We start from the raw sequence: 13,325 nt of genomic DNA on the forward strand, positions 1-13,325 counted from the left end.
CTAGCCCCACAGCCATGGCCCTGAGCCAGAGCAGAGATTGCACTGCCCAGAGTAGGAGCAGGTGCATGGAGGTGAGCACATTGGCCAGAAGGGGCCTGCAGATGGTCAACCCACAGGATGGGCGTGATGAGAATAACAGTGGCTGCTGCCCAGGCACTCACCGACACAGTTCTTCCCATCCAGGGTCCGGTCATACCCTTCCTGGCACAAGCACTGGAAGGAGCCAATGCTGTTTATACACTGGCCATTCCGGCACACCTGCCCCCCAAGGGATGAGCACTCATCAATATCTGCAGAGAGCAGGAGAGAAAAGCACAGTGGGACAAACCCATAGGGTGAGTGTGTGACACCTGGCCCTCGCACCCAGACAGCTGTGAGTGTGGGACACCGACCCTTATGCCTTCACAGCTGTGACTGTCAGATACCCAACCCTCACACCCACACAGCCATGGCTGTGTGACACTGACCATTAACAATCTCACACCCAACCCTCACACCCATATAGCTGTGACTGTGTGTGACACCCACCCTCACACCCACATGGCCATGGCTGTGTGAAACTGACCATTAACGACCTCACACCCAACCCTCACACCCAAATAGCTGTGACTGTGTGACACTGACAATTAATGACCTCACACCCAACGCTCATGCCCATATAGCTGTGACTGTGTGTGTGACACCCAACGCTCACACCCACACGGCCATGGCTGTGTGACACTGACCATTAACCACCTCACACCCAATCCTCACACCCATATAGCTGTGACTGTGTGTGACACCCAAACCTCACACCCACACGGCCATGGCTGTGTGACACTCACCATTAACGACCTCACACGCAACCCTCACACCCAGACAGCTGTGAGTGTGAGACACCAACCCTTATGTCTTCACAGCTCTGACTGTCAGATACCCAACCCTCACACCCACACAGCCATGGCTGTGTGACGCTGACCATTAACCATCTCACACCCAACCCTCACACCATTATAGCTGTGACTGTGCGTGACACCCAACCCTCACACCCACATGGCCATGGCTGTGTGACACTGGCCATTAATGACCTCACACCCAACCCTCACACCCATATAGCTGTGACTGTGTGTGACACCTAACCCTTACACCCACACGGCCATGGCTGTGTGACACTGATCATTAACGACCTCACACCCAACCCTCACACCCACACAGCCATGGCTGTGTGACACTGACTATTAATGACCTCACAACCGACTCTCACATGTATACAGCTGTGACTGTGTGTGACATCAAACCTTCACACCCACATGACCATGGCTGTGTGACAGATCATTAACAACCTCACACCCAACCCTCACACCAAATAGTTGTGTCTGTGTGTGACACCCAACCCTCACACCAAATAGTTGTGTCTGTGTGTGACACCCAACCCTCACATCCACACGGCCATGGTTGTGTGACACTCATCATTAACGACCTTACACCCAACCCTCACACCGATATAGCTGTGACTGTGTGTAATACCCAACCGTCACACCCACATGGCCATGGCTATGTGACACTGACCATTAACGACCTCACACCCAACACTCACACCCATATAGCTGTGACTGTGTGTGACACCCAACCCTCACACTCACATGGCCATGGCTGTGTGACACTGACCATTAGCGACCTCACACCCAACCCTCACACCCATATAACTGTGACTGTGTGTGACACCCAACCCTCACACCCACATGGCCATGGCTGTGTGACACTGACCATTAACGACCTCACCCCCAATTCTCACATCCATATAGCTGTGACTGTGTGTGACACCCAACCCTCACAGCCACAGGCCATGGCTGTGTGACACTGGCCATTAACGACCTCACACCCAACCCTCACACCCATATAGCTGTGACTGTGTGTGACACCCAACCCTCACACCCATATGGCCATGGCTGTGTGACACTGACCATTAACAACCTTACACGCAACCCTCATACTCAGACAGCTGTGAGTGTGAGACACCGACCCTTATGCCTTCACAGCTCTGACTGTCAGATACCCAACCCTTACACCCACACAGCCATGGCTGTGTGACGCTGACTATTAATGACCTCACACCCAACTCTCACACGTATACAGCTGTGACTGTGTGTGACATCAAACCCTCACACCCACATGACCATGGCTGTGTGACAGATCATTAACGACCTCACACCCAACCCTCACACCAAATAGTTGTGTCTGTGTGTGACACCCAACCCTCACACCAAATAGTTGTGTCTGTGTGTGACACCCAACCCTCACATCCACACGACCAGGTTGTGTGTCACTCATCATTAACAACCTCACACCCAACCAATATAGCTGTGACTGTGTGTGATACCCAACCCTCACACCCACATGGCCATGGCTATGTGACACTGACCATTAGTGACCTCACACCCAACCCTCACACCCATATAGCTGTGACTTTGTGTAACACCTAACCCTCACACCCACACGGCCACAGCTGTGTGATACTGACCATTAATGACCTCATACTCAACCCTCATACCCAGACAGTTGTGAGTGTGAGACACCTTATGCCTTCACAGCTGTGACTGTCAGATACCCAACCCTCACACCCAAACAGCCATGGCTGTGTGACACTGACCACTAATGACCTCACAATTGACCCTCACCCCCATACAGCTGTGACTGTGTGTGACACCCAACCCCCACACCCACACGGCCATGGCTGTGTGACACTGACCATTAACAACCTCACACCTGACCCTTACACCGATATAGCTGTGACTGCGTGTGACACCTAACCCTCACACCCACACAGCCATCACCGTGTCGCCTGACCCTTACTCTCACACAACTGTGACTGAGTGACATTCAACCCTCATCCCCACACAGCAGTCACTGTGTTTACAACCAACCCTCATACCCACACAGCCATGACTGGTGAGATATCTGACTCTCACACCCACACAGCTGTGACTGTGTGACCCTGGAGCCTCTCACCCATGCAGTCATTATTGTGCGTCAGCTCGAAGCCAGGGAAGCACAGGCAGTTGTAGGAGCCGACTGTATTCTTGCAGGTGCCATTCCCACAGGGCTGCCGGTCACATTCATCGATATCTGAAAAGAGAAGATCAATGCAGATCGGGGGCTGAGTCCTCGCTTGCCTGGAGCTGGGCAGTCAGTCAGTGCCGCTCATGGTGGGGGTGGCAGTCTGATGCTGCTTAGGTGAGCATGAGGACTCAGAAACCTGGGGCCGAGGAGATGCAATGGCCCAGCTCTCTGCCTGCCTTATGACGTGCCATGGCTCATGCTCCCCATGGAAGCCCACCCACCAGGTGCGCAGACAGCTCTCACTTCCTTTCGAAAGATCTTAAAATTATTGTCAAGTAATAGGGAGCAGCCCATGGGGCTGCCGAGCCATCTGCACTGACCCATGCACATGGTCTGTTCTCCTGTGGCCTTGAACCCGTTGTGACAGATGCAGATATAGCTGCCCTCGGTGTCCACACAGTCCCCGTGGCTGCAGACATTGGGGATTTCCTGGCATTCATTGCGACCTATAACCGAAGAACACAGAAAGCAGTGAATAGGAGAGACCCCAACCAAAGTGGGAACAGATGCCCTCTCCAGCATGGCCACGTGGCTTCCATGCCTGTGGCTACCAGCTGGTAGCAGTCTTGCTGAGCAGCAGTGCTGCCAACACTCACGATTGTACCTCAAATCTCATGATATCTGGTGTTTTTATGAAAGCCCCAGCTCATGGAGCTCTGAGAAGCTTTATGACAGGTTTCAGAGTAGCAACCGTGTTAGTCTGTATTCGCAAAAAGAAAAGGAGTACTTGTGTCACCTTAGAGACTAACAAATTTATTTGAGCATAAGCTTTTGTGAGCTACAGCTCACTTCATCGGATGCATTGATGAAGTGAGCTGTAGCTCACGAAAGCTTATGCTCAAATAAATTTGTTAGTCTCTAAGATGTCACAAGTACTCCTTTTCTTTTTGAGAAGCTTTATGTTTCTAAAAATAGAAAGTTGCTAGCTCTCCTGGCTGCAGAAAGGTATGTGACAGCAGGACCACTCGAGCAAGGCCTCTACCTGCTCAGAACGCAAGAGGCAAAGAAAAAGGACCCGGAATTTATTATTTTTTGAAATCTCCTGATTTTTTAGACAATCGCATGATTTTGGGGGCCCTGATTCATGGACTTCAGAGGTATGAAATTAGAACATCAGAACAGCCATAATGTGTCCGACTAATGGTCCATCTAGCCCAGAATCCTGTCTTCTGACAGTGGCCAGAGCCTGGTGCTCCAGAGGGAATGAACAGAATGCGGCAATTATTAAGTGATCTAACCCACCATGCAGTCCGAGCTTCTGGCAGTCAGAGGTTTAGGGACACCCAGAGCAGCATGGGGCATTGCATCCATGACCATCTGGGCTACTAGCTATTGGACCATCTTCACTCTTCCCCAACATATTGTGTTCATTTGTGTGTCTGATAAATCTGTTCTTTACTATAATTTCAACCAATTTGCCTGGTACTGAAGTCAGGCTTCCCAGCCTGTCATTGCCAGGATCGCCTCTGGAGCCCTTTTCAAAAATAGATGTCACATTAACTACCCACCAGTCATGTGATAAAGAGGCATGTTTCAGCAATAGGTTACATCCGATGAAGTGAGCTGTAGCTCATGAAAGCTTATGCTCAAATACATTTGTTAGTCTCTAACGTGCCACAAGTCCTCCTTTTCTTTATACCACAACTAGTAATTCTGCAATTTTTCCTGAGTGAATACCATCTGGTCCTGGTGACTCACTACTGTTCAATTTATCAATTTGTTCCAAAATCTCCTCTATTGACACCTCAGTCTGGGACAGTTCCTCACACTTGTCACCTACAACAAATGGCTCAGGTGTGGGAATCTCCCTCACAACCTCTGCAGTGAAGACCAATGCAAAGAATTCTTTTAGCTTCTTCTGAATGGCCTTGTCTTACTTGAGTGCTCCCTTAGATCTTGATTGTCCAGTGGCCCCACTGATTGTTTGACAGGCTTCCTGCTTCTGATGTACTTACACAAAATGTTGCTATTGGTTTTTGTGTCTTTTGTTTGTGTCTTTTGTGTCTTTTGCTCCTAAAATTCTTTTTTGGCCTGCCTAATTATACTTTTATACTTGATTTGGAAGAGTTTATGTTCATTTCTATTTTCCTCTGTAGAATTTGACTTCCAATTTTTAAAGGATGCCTTTTTACCTCTAACTGCCTCTTTTACTCTATTGTTTAGCCATGGTGGCATTTTTTGGTCCTCTTACTGTTTTTTTTTTAATTTGGAGTATACATTTAGTTTGAGCCTCTATTATGGTGTTTTTAAATAGTTTCCATGCAGCTTTCAGGCATTGCACTCTTGTGACTGTTCTTTTTAATTTCTGTTTAACTAGCTTTCTCATTTTTGTGTAGTTCCCCTTTTTGAAGTTAAATGCTACTGTGGTTGGCTTCTTTGGTATTTTTGCTCCCACAAGAATGCTAAATTACATTATGGTCACTATTACTGAGCGGTTTCAGAGTAGCAGCCGTGTTAGTCTGTATTCGCAAAAAGAAAAGGAGGACTTGTGGCATCTTAGAGACTAACAAATTTATTTGAGCATAAGCTTTCATGAGCTACAGTTTACTTCATCGGATGCATTCAGTATATGCTCAAATAAATTTGTTAGTCTCTAAGGTGCCTCCTTTTCTTATTACTGAGCGGTTCAGCTATATTCACCTCTTGGACTAGATTCCTTGCTCCACTTATGACTAAATCAAGAATTGCCTCTCCTCTTGTGGGTTCCAGGACTAACTGCTACAAGAAGCAGTCATTAATGGTGTTTAGAAACTTTATCTCAGCATCCCATCCTGAGGTGACAAGTATCCAGTCAATATGGGGATAGTTGAAATCCCCCATTATTATTGAGTTTTCTATTTTTATAGCCTCTCTAATCTCCTGGAGCATTTCACACTCACCATCACCATCCTGGTCAGGTGGTCGGTAATATATCCTTACTGCTATGTTCTTATTATTCAAGCATGGAATTTCTATCCAGAGAGATTCTATGGTAGAGTTTGATTCATTTAAGATTTTTACTATACTTGACACTGTGCTTTCTTTCACATATAGTGCCACTCCCCCACCAGCATGACCTACTCTGTCATTCGTATATATTCTGTACTCTGGAATTACTAAAAAAGAAAAGGAGTACTTGTGGCACCTTAGAGACTAACAAATTTATTAGAGCATAAGCTTTCGTGAGCTACAGCTCACTTCATCGGATGCATTCGATGAAGTGAGCTGTAGCTCACGAAAGCTTATGCTCTAATAAATTTGTTAGTCTCTAAGGTGCCACAAGTAATGCATCCGATGAAGTGAGCTGTAGCTCACGAAAGCTTATGCTCTAATAAATTTGTTAGTCTCTAAGGTGCCACGAATACAGACTAACACGGCTGCTACTCTGAAATCTGGAATTACTGTGTCCCATTGATTTTCATCATTCCACCAAGTTTTTGTAGTGTCTCTTATACCAATAGCCTCATTTAATACCAGGCGCTCAATTTCACCCATCTTAGTATTACACTTTTATCATTTGTATACAAACACTTATAAAATCTGTCAGTGTTTAGTTGTTTGGCTTCATGTGATGTAATTGAATGGGACTCTTTTTCATTTGCCTGTTTCTCTTCAGTTCCTACCTGTACTTTTATCACATTCTATCCTCTCCACTTCACTAGCAAAAATAGTCAATAGGTAGACTGTGTGCCAAATCTGGACTGCTAGATGCTTTTGAATCTTTTTATTCACAACTTATTATCATCATTATTGTTATTTTTTTTTTATTATTTTCTCAGGAGTCTGGACCTTGACTATACCTTGACCAAGAAATTTGGATCTTGACAAAAAATAATTGACTATCCCTGATACAGAGAATCCCATTTTGCCAAATCCTCTCCTAAGGGATCTGAACCGTGTGCTCCTCTGCCCCGATCGGCTTTCAATCAGCCCTCATTGGAACGAGACCGCCCCATGGAGAGGAATACATCTTGACCCAATAGCACAATTCATCCCAATGTGCATTCTGCTCCCACCATCTCCAAAAGTCTATACCAGCCCTGCAATGGAATATCAGTTTTCAAGACTATTTTGCTAGGCATGGGGGCTTGAAAGCAATCTGAATATTAAAATCAGTTCCTTATCAGAGGGGCTGTTTGAGTATCTCCTTGTCCAAATGACCTCACCCCTCCCCTTGAACCACTAACCCTATCCTGGGCCCTGCTGTGGTGAAATGATGTTGTGGGGAAGGATGGTACCACTTTAGTTAATGTTGCAGTAGGATTTCCATTTTAAAAGCAGTAAAAAAGGCCTATCAAACCTCTGTCTTCTGTGTTAGAGTCTCACTGAAAATGTTTGTTATGGTCTGTGTACTGCTTGATTTTTCTATAGCAGTTTGTTGTGGAGGGGGGATCATTTAAGGTTTGCTGTGACTCTTCTAAAAAGGGGCATGTAATTCAATTTTTCCTATTGTCTGGCATTTCCTTTGGACCCCTTTCCAAGGAAGTACAGCACTTTGAAAGGTGAAAATGACAGGTGGGATCCCTTGGATGCTGTGGACTGGATGAATGATTGCAGAACACTGAAACTTGTTTTCTGTGTTTATTTTTGTGGTAAATATGAGTTATTCTTTTGAATGAGGACAGTATCCTGGTGCCACATTAGTTGGCATCGTCCGTTCTTAGAATAGGGCTCTCTGTCATGAGTGCATATCCTGATGCTCAATAAGCCCTTTGATCATGCTGACATTGATGAGAATCTCAGCTACTTGCTCTTCTTTGATCACAATCAGTCTCATTGCTCAGGAACAAGGGGGGAGGAGCATGCAGCATGATCTCTTTACCCTAATGCTACTGCTTTCTAGAGTCTTTCATCTTCCATATATTCAATTAATATTATTTTTCTTTATGATACTTTTAAAGTAAAATCTGAGTCTCCATGTCGATTTAGAGCTTTTTCCCATGTGGGCTGTTAAACCAGTAGTTTAGCTCTCAGGGGAAAGCTTCTAGCAGCAGCCCCTGAAGAATACAGGCAGAACATGCAACACACATTTCTCAGAAAGCTGTGAAGAGCAGGACTTGAATTCACAGTACTTGAGTGCTGCCCAGGTTAAATGCCACAGTATGCCACCCTGAATCACCCGACTCCCTGCAAACACTGGCTTGCACCAGAGCCCCAGTCCTATTGAACCTGCACAAATGACTTTGCCTGTCTTATCGGCTTGGCTTGAGCTGGACTAGAAATCCAACTTTTAGCCAGAATGACTTTTAAAATATTGCTTCCTCAAAGACCCAGTGGGTGCCAGACACTGGCTGAAATCAAACCGGAGCAGGTGAGATCTGCTTGGGGACGACCAGAGCCAGGTTTTTAGCCCCAGGTTTGTGCAAAAAAAAATTAAGGACTGTAAAATTTTGATGGCATGTGATTTTTAGGGGGGCTGTAACTCAGGAACCTCTTGCTCAAACAACCTCAAGTCTGGACCAGTAACCTTATACCAGACCCCCAGGAGATACAGCAATTTTCAAGACAATCTGACTCAGCATGTGGATTTTAGAGCATTTAGAAAAAATCAGCTGTCAAACAGCAAGACAGTCTTAATCATAATCTTCATGTGCTATTATAATAATCCAGACCTAAGAAGTGCTTCTCCACAGTCCAGGTACAAGCAAAGGTGCAGGCAATGGCAGAGTAAGATGCCCCCAGACTTGCCTTCCCCATGCACCCACCCCAACCTAGAGAGGATGGGAGTATTCCATTCCCTCCAGGATTATCCCATGCGCACACTCAGTTTTCTGATGTGCCCGTTAGCTTCTGAACTGATATAGCATTTCTGCGCTGACACCAGACCTCTGCATCTCTCTGAGTTGTGAAGGCCCCATGGATCCACTGAGTGTGGAGCAGCAGGTCACAGTCACGAGACTTGTAAAAGAACCCGAGTCTCCTTCCAAAACCATGACTGTAATGAGAACAATGACAGTCTCCCAGTTCCATTCCTGCCATTCCACGGCATAAGCCTCGGCAATGGAAACCCTTCCTAGACAAAGAGACGAAGTGAAGTGTGCTAGTGCACATCACTAGCAGTCCATGCTGCTTCCTGATGGCAGCTCTGTGCCCCACTTGATCATTGCTTCTGCTATAGATAGTCAACAGTGCCCATCTTACCCACACAGGCTCCGCTAGGTGACAGCTTGTATCCGGTTGAGCATTCGCACCTGTAACTGCCCGGGATGTTGATGCAATCAGCATTGCGCTGGCAAAGGTTCTCCCCGCTGCTGCACTCATCAATGTCTGCACAGAGAAAGAAACCGTTGATGGCCCAGGGTGTGCGGGACCCTGGTGTCAGTCACCATGGCACTGTGGAGGAACTGGAGCAGCCAAACCACTGACTCTGACCATGCAGGCTGTGCCAGACTCTGGTGTCACCACAGCACTGTGGGATATTTGGAATAAGGCCAGAAGAGAGAGATTTTTTTTAAATGGCAAAATTTTCATTTCTGCATTTCATTTTCTCAAAAATGTTTGAATCAAAATGTGCCGTTTACCATTTTTTGGATAGTTTCTGCGGTTTGAAATAAGAAATGTGTTTTGGGTGGGATTTAAACCAAAAGCTATTTCAAAACATCATTTTCATAAATGTTTTATCTCAAAAATGGGAAGTGAAAAATGAAAGCTGTCAAGAACAAACACAATTGCCTAGTCTACACTTAAAACTCTGGTTGACATACTACGGCCCTCGGGGGTAGCTGCAGTGATGCTAATGGAAGAATGCTTCCATCGACCTGGTTGCTGTCACTCGGGGAGGTAGCATTTCCACAGTGGCTGAAATCCCCTGTAGGCTGTCTCTACAGTAAGGGGTTATGTTGGCACAGCTATGGTACCCTAACTGTGCCACTTACAGTCCCTGCAGTGTGGACATGGCCTGGGTAAAACAACAACTTTTAAAAAGCTTTTAAAAGGACATGTTTTGGGTGGAAATAGCTGTTTGGAGAGTTTGGCCTTTCCTGATGATCACTCACAAGGCACTGTCCATACTACACTCTGAGCCCGGGGCTCTGGGACGTGGGCTTTCCATGCCCATGCTTGAGCATCTAGACTGCACTGCAAACATGGACTTACAGTGCTGGACGCAGGTCTCACAGCCGTGCTAATGTGCCCGTACTGCACTACACAGATCTTCTGACTCGGGTCTGTGGCTTGACCTGTGTCCACACTGTAGAATGACAGGATTGGACCCGAACCACAGCAGGACTCGGGCTCTGAGCAGGGTCCTGGGACCTGAGTCCTTGCTGACCAGAGTCAGATTGATTTGTGGACAGAAGAGGGGCTCTGGGCTCAAAGCTGTGTCAGAGCCCGGGGCGTGGTGTGCAGAGCTGGTGTCTTGCTCCTTATTAGTGCCACAGTGATGTGCCATGCTGAGGGCCCATCACCGTCTGCTCTGCTAGTGTGACTGTGAGCCCTGGGGGCCGTCAGCCCTGCAGTCCCAGCCTGTTACCTTCACAGATGAGCAGAATGTTGTTGTAGCTGAACCCAATGGGGCACTCGCACCGGAAGGAGCCGATCTGGTTGATGCAGACACCATTGGTGCAGATAGCAGGGATCTCACTGCACTCGTCAATATCTGCACAGAGAACAACGTCTCATTAGCGACCAGAGGAGTGGAGGACTGGGGGAGAGAGTGAGAGAGCGCTGGCTTGGGGATGGGGGAGGAGAGACTCAGGGTCATGACGTCTGTCCCCCTCTCCTTGCCGTAGCAGTGGGGGTCCCAGGTCCAGCTATGAATATTTACAATGAGGGAGGGTCCCGGGTCAATGACTCTCCGTGGCCTTGGCAGGAAGTGGCTGTAGGCTACAAAAACTGGCTCTCCCTTTCCTCCCTTGGTGGAGGTGGGGCCAGAACAGGGCCTGGGCCACTCTGCCCTAGGTGAAACAGGGGTCGCTGACAGAACCTGCTCTGGCTGGGCAAGTTTGGAAAGAATCCCAAACGAGTTCATGACTTTCCCCCTCCCTTGTGCTGACTCCTGTTAGTGCCCCTGGGGCTGGCCCCAGCCCAGGAGAGCAGCTGGGAGGGGTAGCTGAACTGACAACCCAGGAAATGCCACTGGGTCATGCTGAAATGACCAGTGATTCCACCATTGGCTTATCAAGTCCTGGACCAGGAGCCCTCTGCCCAGCCTCTGGACACAGCTGCTCACACAACTTTGGCAACTTGGTCTTAGCTTCTACACTCTGGGTTTCTTGGGGACTGAAAAATAAATGGGTCTTCCCCTTGCTCTGTTCAGTCCTGTCCCAGAGCCAGAAAAGCTCGGCACCGAGGCCAGCACCAAGACCCAATAGGGATAACATCTGCTCTCGCCTGAACCGCCAGTGCTAGGGACTCCATCCTTCAAATGCTAGAGCAGCACCATGATAGGTTGCAAGATCCTAGACCTTGACAGCACATCCAGAGGAGCATCTTGCTTTCTTCTCCACTGGAATCCAGACCTCATCTCTCAGCTTCTCTTCTGGAGTGCTCCACGCCCTCACCAAAGGAAGGCCACTGGCAGGGTGGGAGCAAGTGCTACAAGTTTAAGTCCTCTAGCTCCCAAGCTGTCAGGGCTCTGAGCCCTTTGTGCCAGCGGCTGCAGGAGCACTGTGCTTTCTCATGCAGTCCTGACCTGGCCAGACCCTGGTGCTGCCTGTGGGAGTCTTCGGTTCTGGTCTGTGCTGACTGCAACTGTCACACTGGGGGGCTCCATCTTTATTGTGTCTCAGCTCACCGAGTCTGGGTCCCGCAAACTTAGCCTGCCGATGAACTGGTGGGACTGTGGAACTGCCAGCCTGGCAGCCTCAGCCGGGATCGGCCAGTCATGCCACTTCCCTTTCTGTGCATCATCACTCACACCTTGGGATCCTGCAGCGTGACTCTTACATTCCAAGGCAGAAGGGACCTTTGTGACCTCCTCTATAACACGGTTGTGGCCACTGGTGTGTGGTGCTGCCTACCTGCTCCATTACTGTTCTGTCTCCTGGTTCCTGTGCCCTGGTTCCTGTTCCTGTTTAAGGCTTTATGTGTGTGCACGCATGTGGGTGTGCACACATGTGGGTGAGTGTGTGTGCACATGTGCATGTGTGTGTGGGTATGTGCACATACCCACATACATGCACACACTCTGCTGCTACATATCTGCTGTTCCGACTGTTACCATGTTTAGTTGGACTACTGCTGACCCAACCGGTTCATGGTTATTACATGTTTTGATTGACAACCTCCCTGGGTGTCTTGCTTCATTTTCTGTGTGGTTTTGGACTGCTTTTCCAGGGTGTATCTGAGCAAAACATCATGGTGCAGAGGGTGGGATGAAACCATGTAAACTCCTACAGCAGATCTTTGAGAAAACCAACCCCTCTGTGTAAAAATTGCCAGTGATGGAGAACTCATCACCACCCCTGGTAAACTGTTCCAAGGGTTAATTGCTCTCACTGTTAAAAAAGTACATCTTCTTTCTAGTCTGAATTTGTCTAGCTTCAACTTCCAGCCCTTGGCTCGTGTTAGAGCTTTCCCTGCCAGACTGAAGAGCTCATTATCAAATATTTGTTCCCGATGTAGATACTTATAGTGTAATCAGCTCACCCCTTGCCTTCTCTTTCCTAAGCTAAATAGATGGAGCTCCTTGAGTCTCTCACTAGAAGGCAGGTTTTCCAGTCCTTTGATCATTCTCATGGCTCTTCTCTGACCCCTCTCCAGCCTTCCAACACCAGAATGGCTGGGCTCTCTCTAGAGCAGAACTTGGTTTGCAACTTCTTTGCTACTGGGGGTGACAAACACGTAAGGGAAAGACCTCAGCTCAAGTGTCAGGCTCCAGCTGACCCTGTCAGGCACTCAGCATAACTCAACACTCTCGGAATGCTCCAAGATGAGGGCCAGGGGCGAGCGCCCCACTCCTCCTGCCCAGTGGAACTCTACCATCGGGGTAAAGCTCATCTTTGGGAGACAGAACCCTGCAGACATCCTGGGCCATCCTGAGTGTGTGTACCAGAGAGCACAGAGCAGCCGGGTAATTGATAAACAAAACCCTACCAAAATAGAGACTGCACTGCACACAGGATTCTACCTGGGGAGAGGAAGTGAGTGAGAAGGAACCACATGGGACACGTGAGTCTCGTCACTTAATGACATCATAGATGGTGCTCAGATACTCTGGTGATGAGGGAGGGATAAGAACAGAATCGAGCTGAGCCAAGCCGAGCCAGCATGGGGCACACACAAAACCCAGGGATCTCTGTAAGCAG

The 13,325-nt window shown here is 48.0% G+C and overlaps 1 protein-coding gene across 1 annotated transcript in view; it reads right to left on the minus strand.

The window, feature by feature from the left end:
- The window catches only part of FBN3 (fibrillin 3), a 285,607-nt gene that overhangs the window by 32,399 nt on the left and 239,883 nt on the right, over nucleotides 1-13,325 (minus strand). Inside the window, exons 43-47 of the mRNA XM_038384214.2 lie at nucleotides 10,550-10,675; nucleotides 9,220-9,345; nucleotides 3,420-3,545; nucleotides 2,989-3,105; nucleotides 162-290 (exon numbers count right to left, since the gene is read on the minus strand). Of these exons, the coding sequence (XP_038240142.1) occupies nucleotides 162-290; nucleotides 2,989-3,105; nucleotides 3,420-3,545; nucleotides 9,220-9,345; nucleotides 10,550-10,675 (624 nt within the window). The remainder of the gene's footprint in view (nucleotides 1-161; nucleotides 291-2,988; nucleotides 3,106-3,419; nucleotides 3,546-9,219; nucleotides 9,346-10,549; nucleotides 10,676-13,325) is intronic.

This window comes from Dermochelys coriacea, chromosome 25, assembly GCF_009764565.3.
Source record: "Dermochelys coriacea isolate rDerCor1 chromosome 25, rDerCor1.pri.v4, whole genome shotgun sequence".
Taxonomy (NCBI): Eukaryota; Metazoa; Chordata; order Testudines; family Dermochelyidae; genus Dermochelys; species Dermochelys coriacea.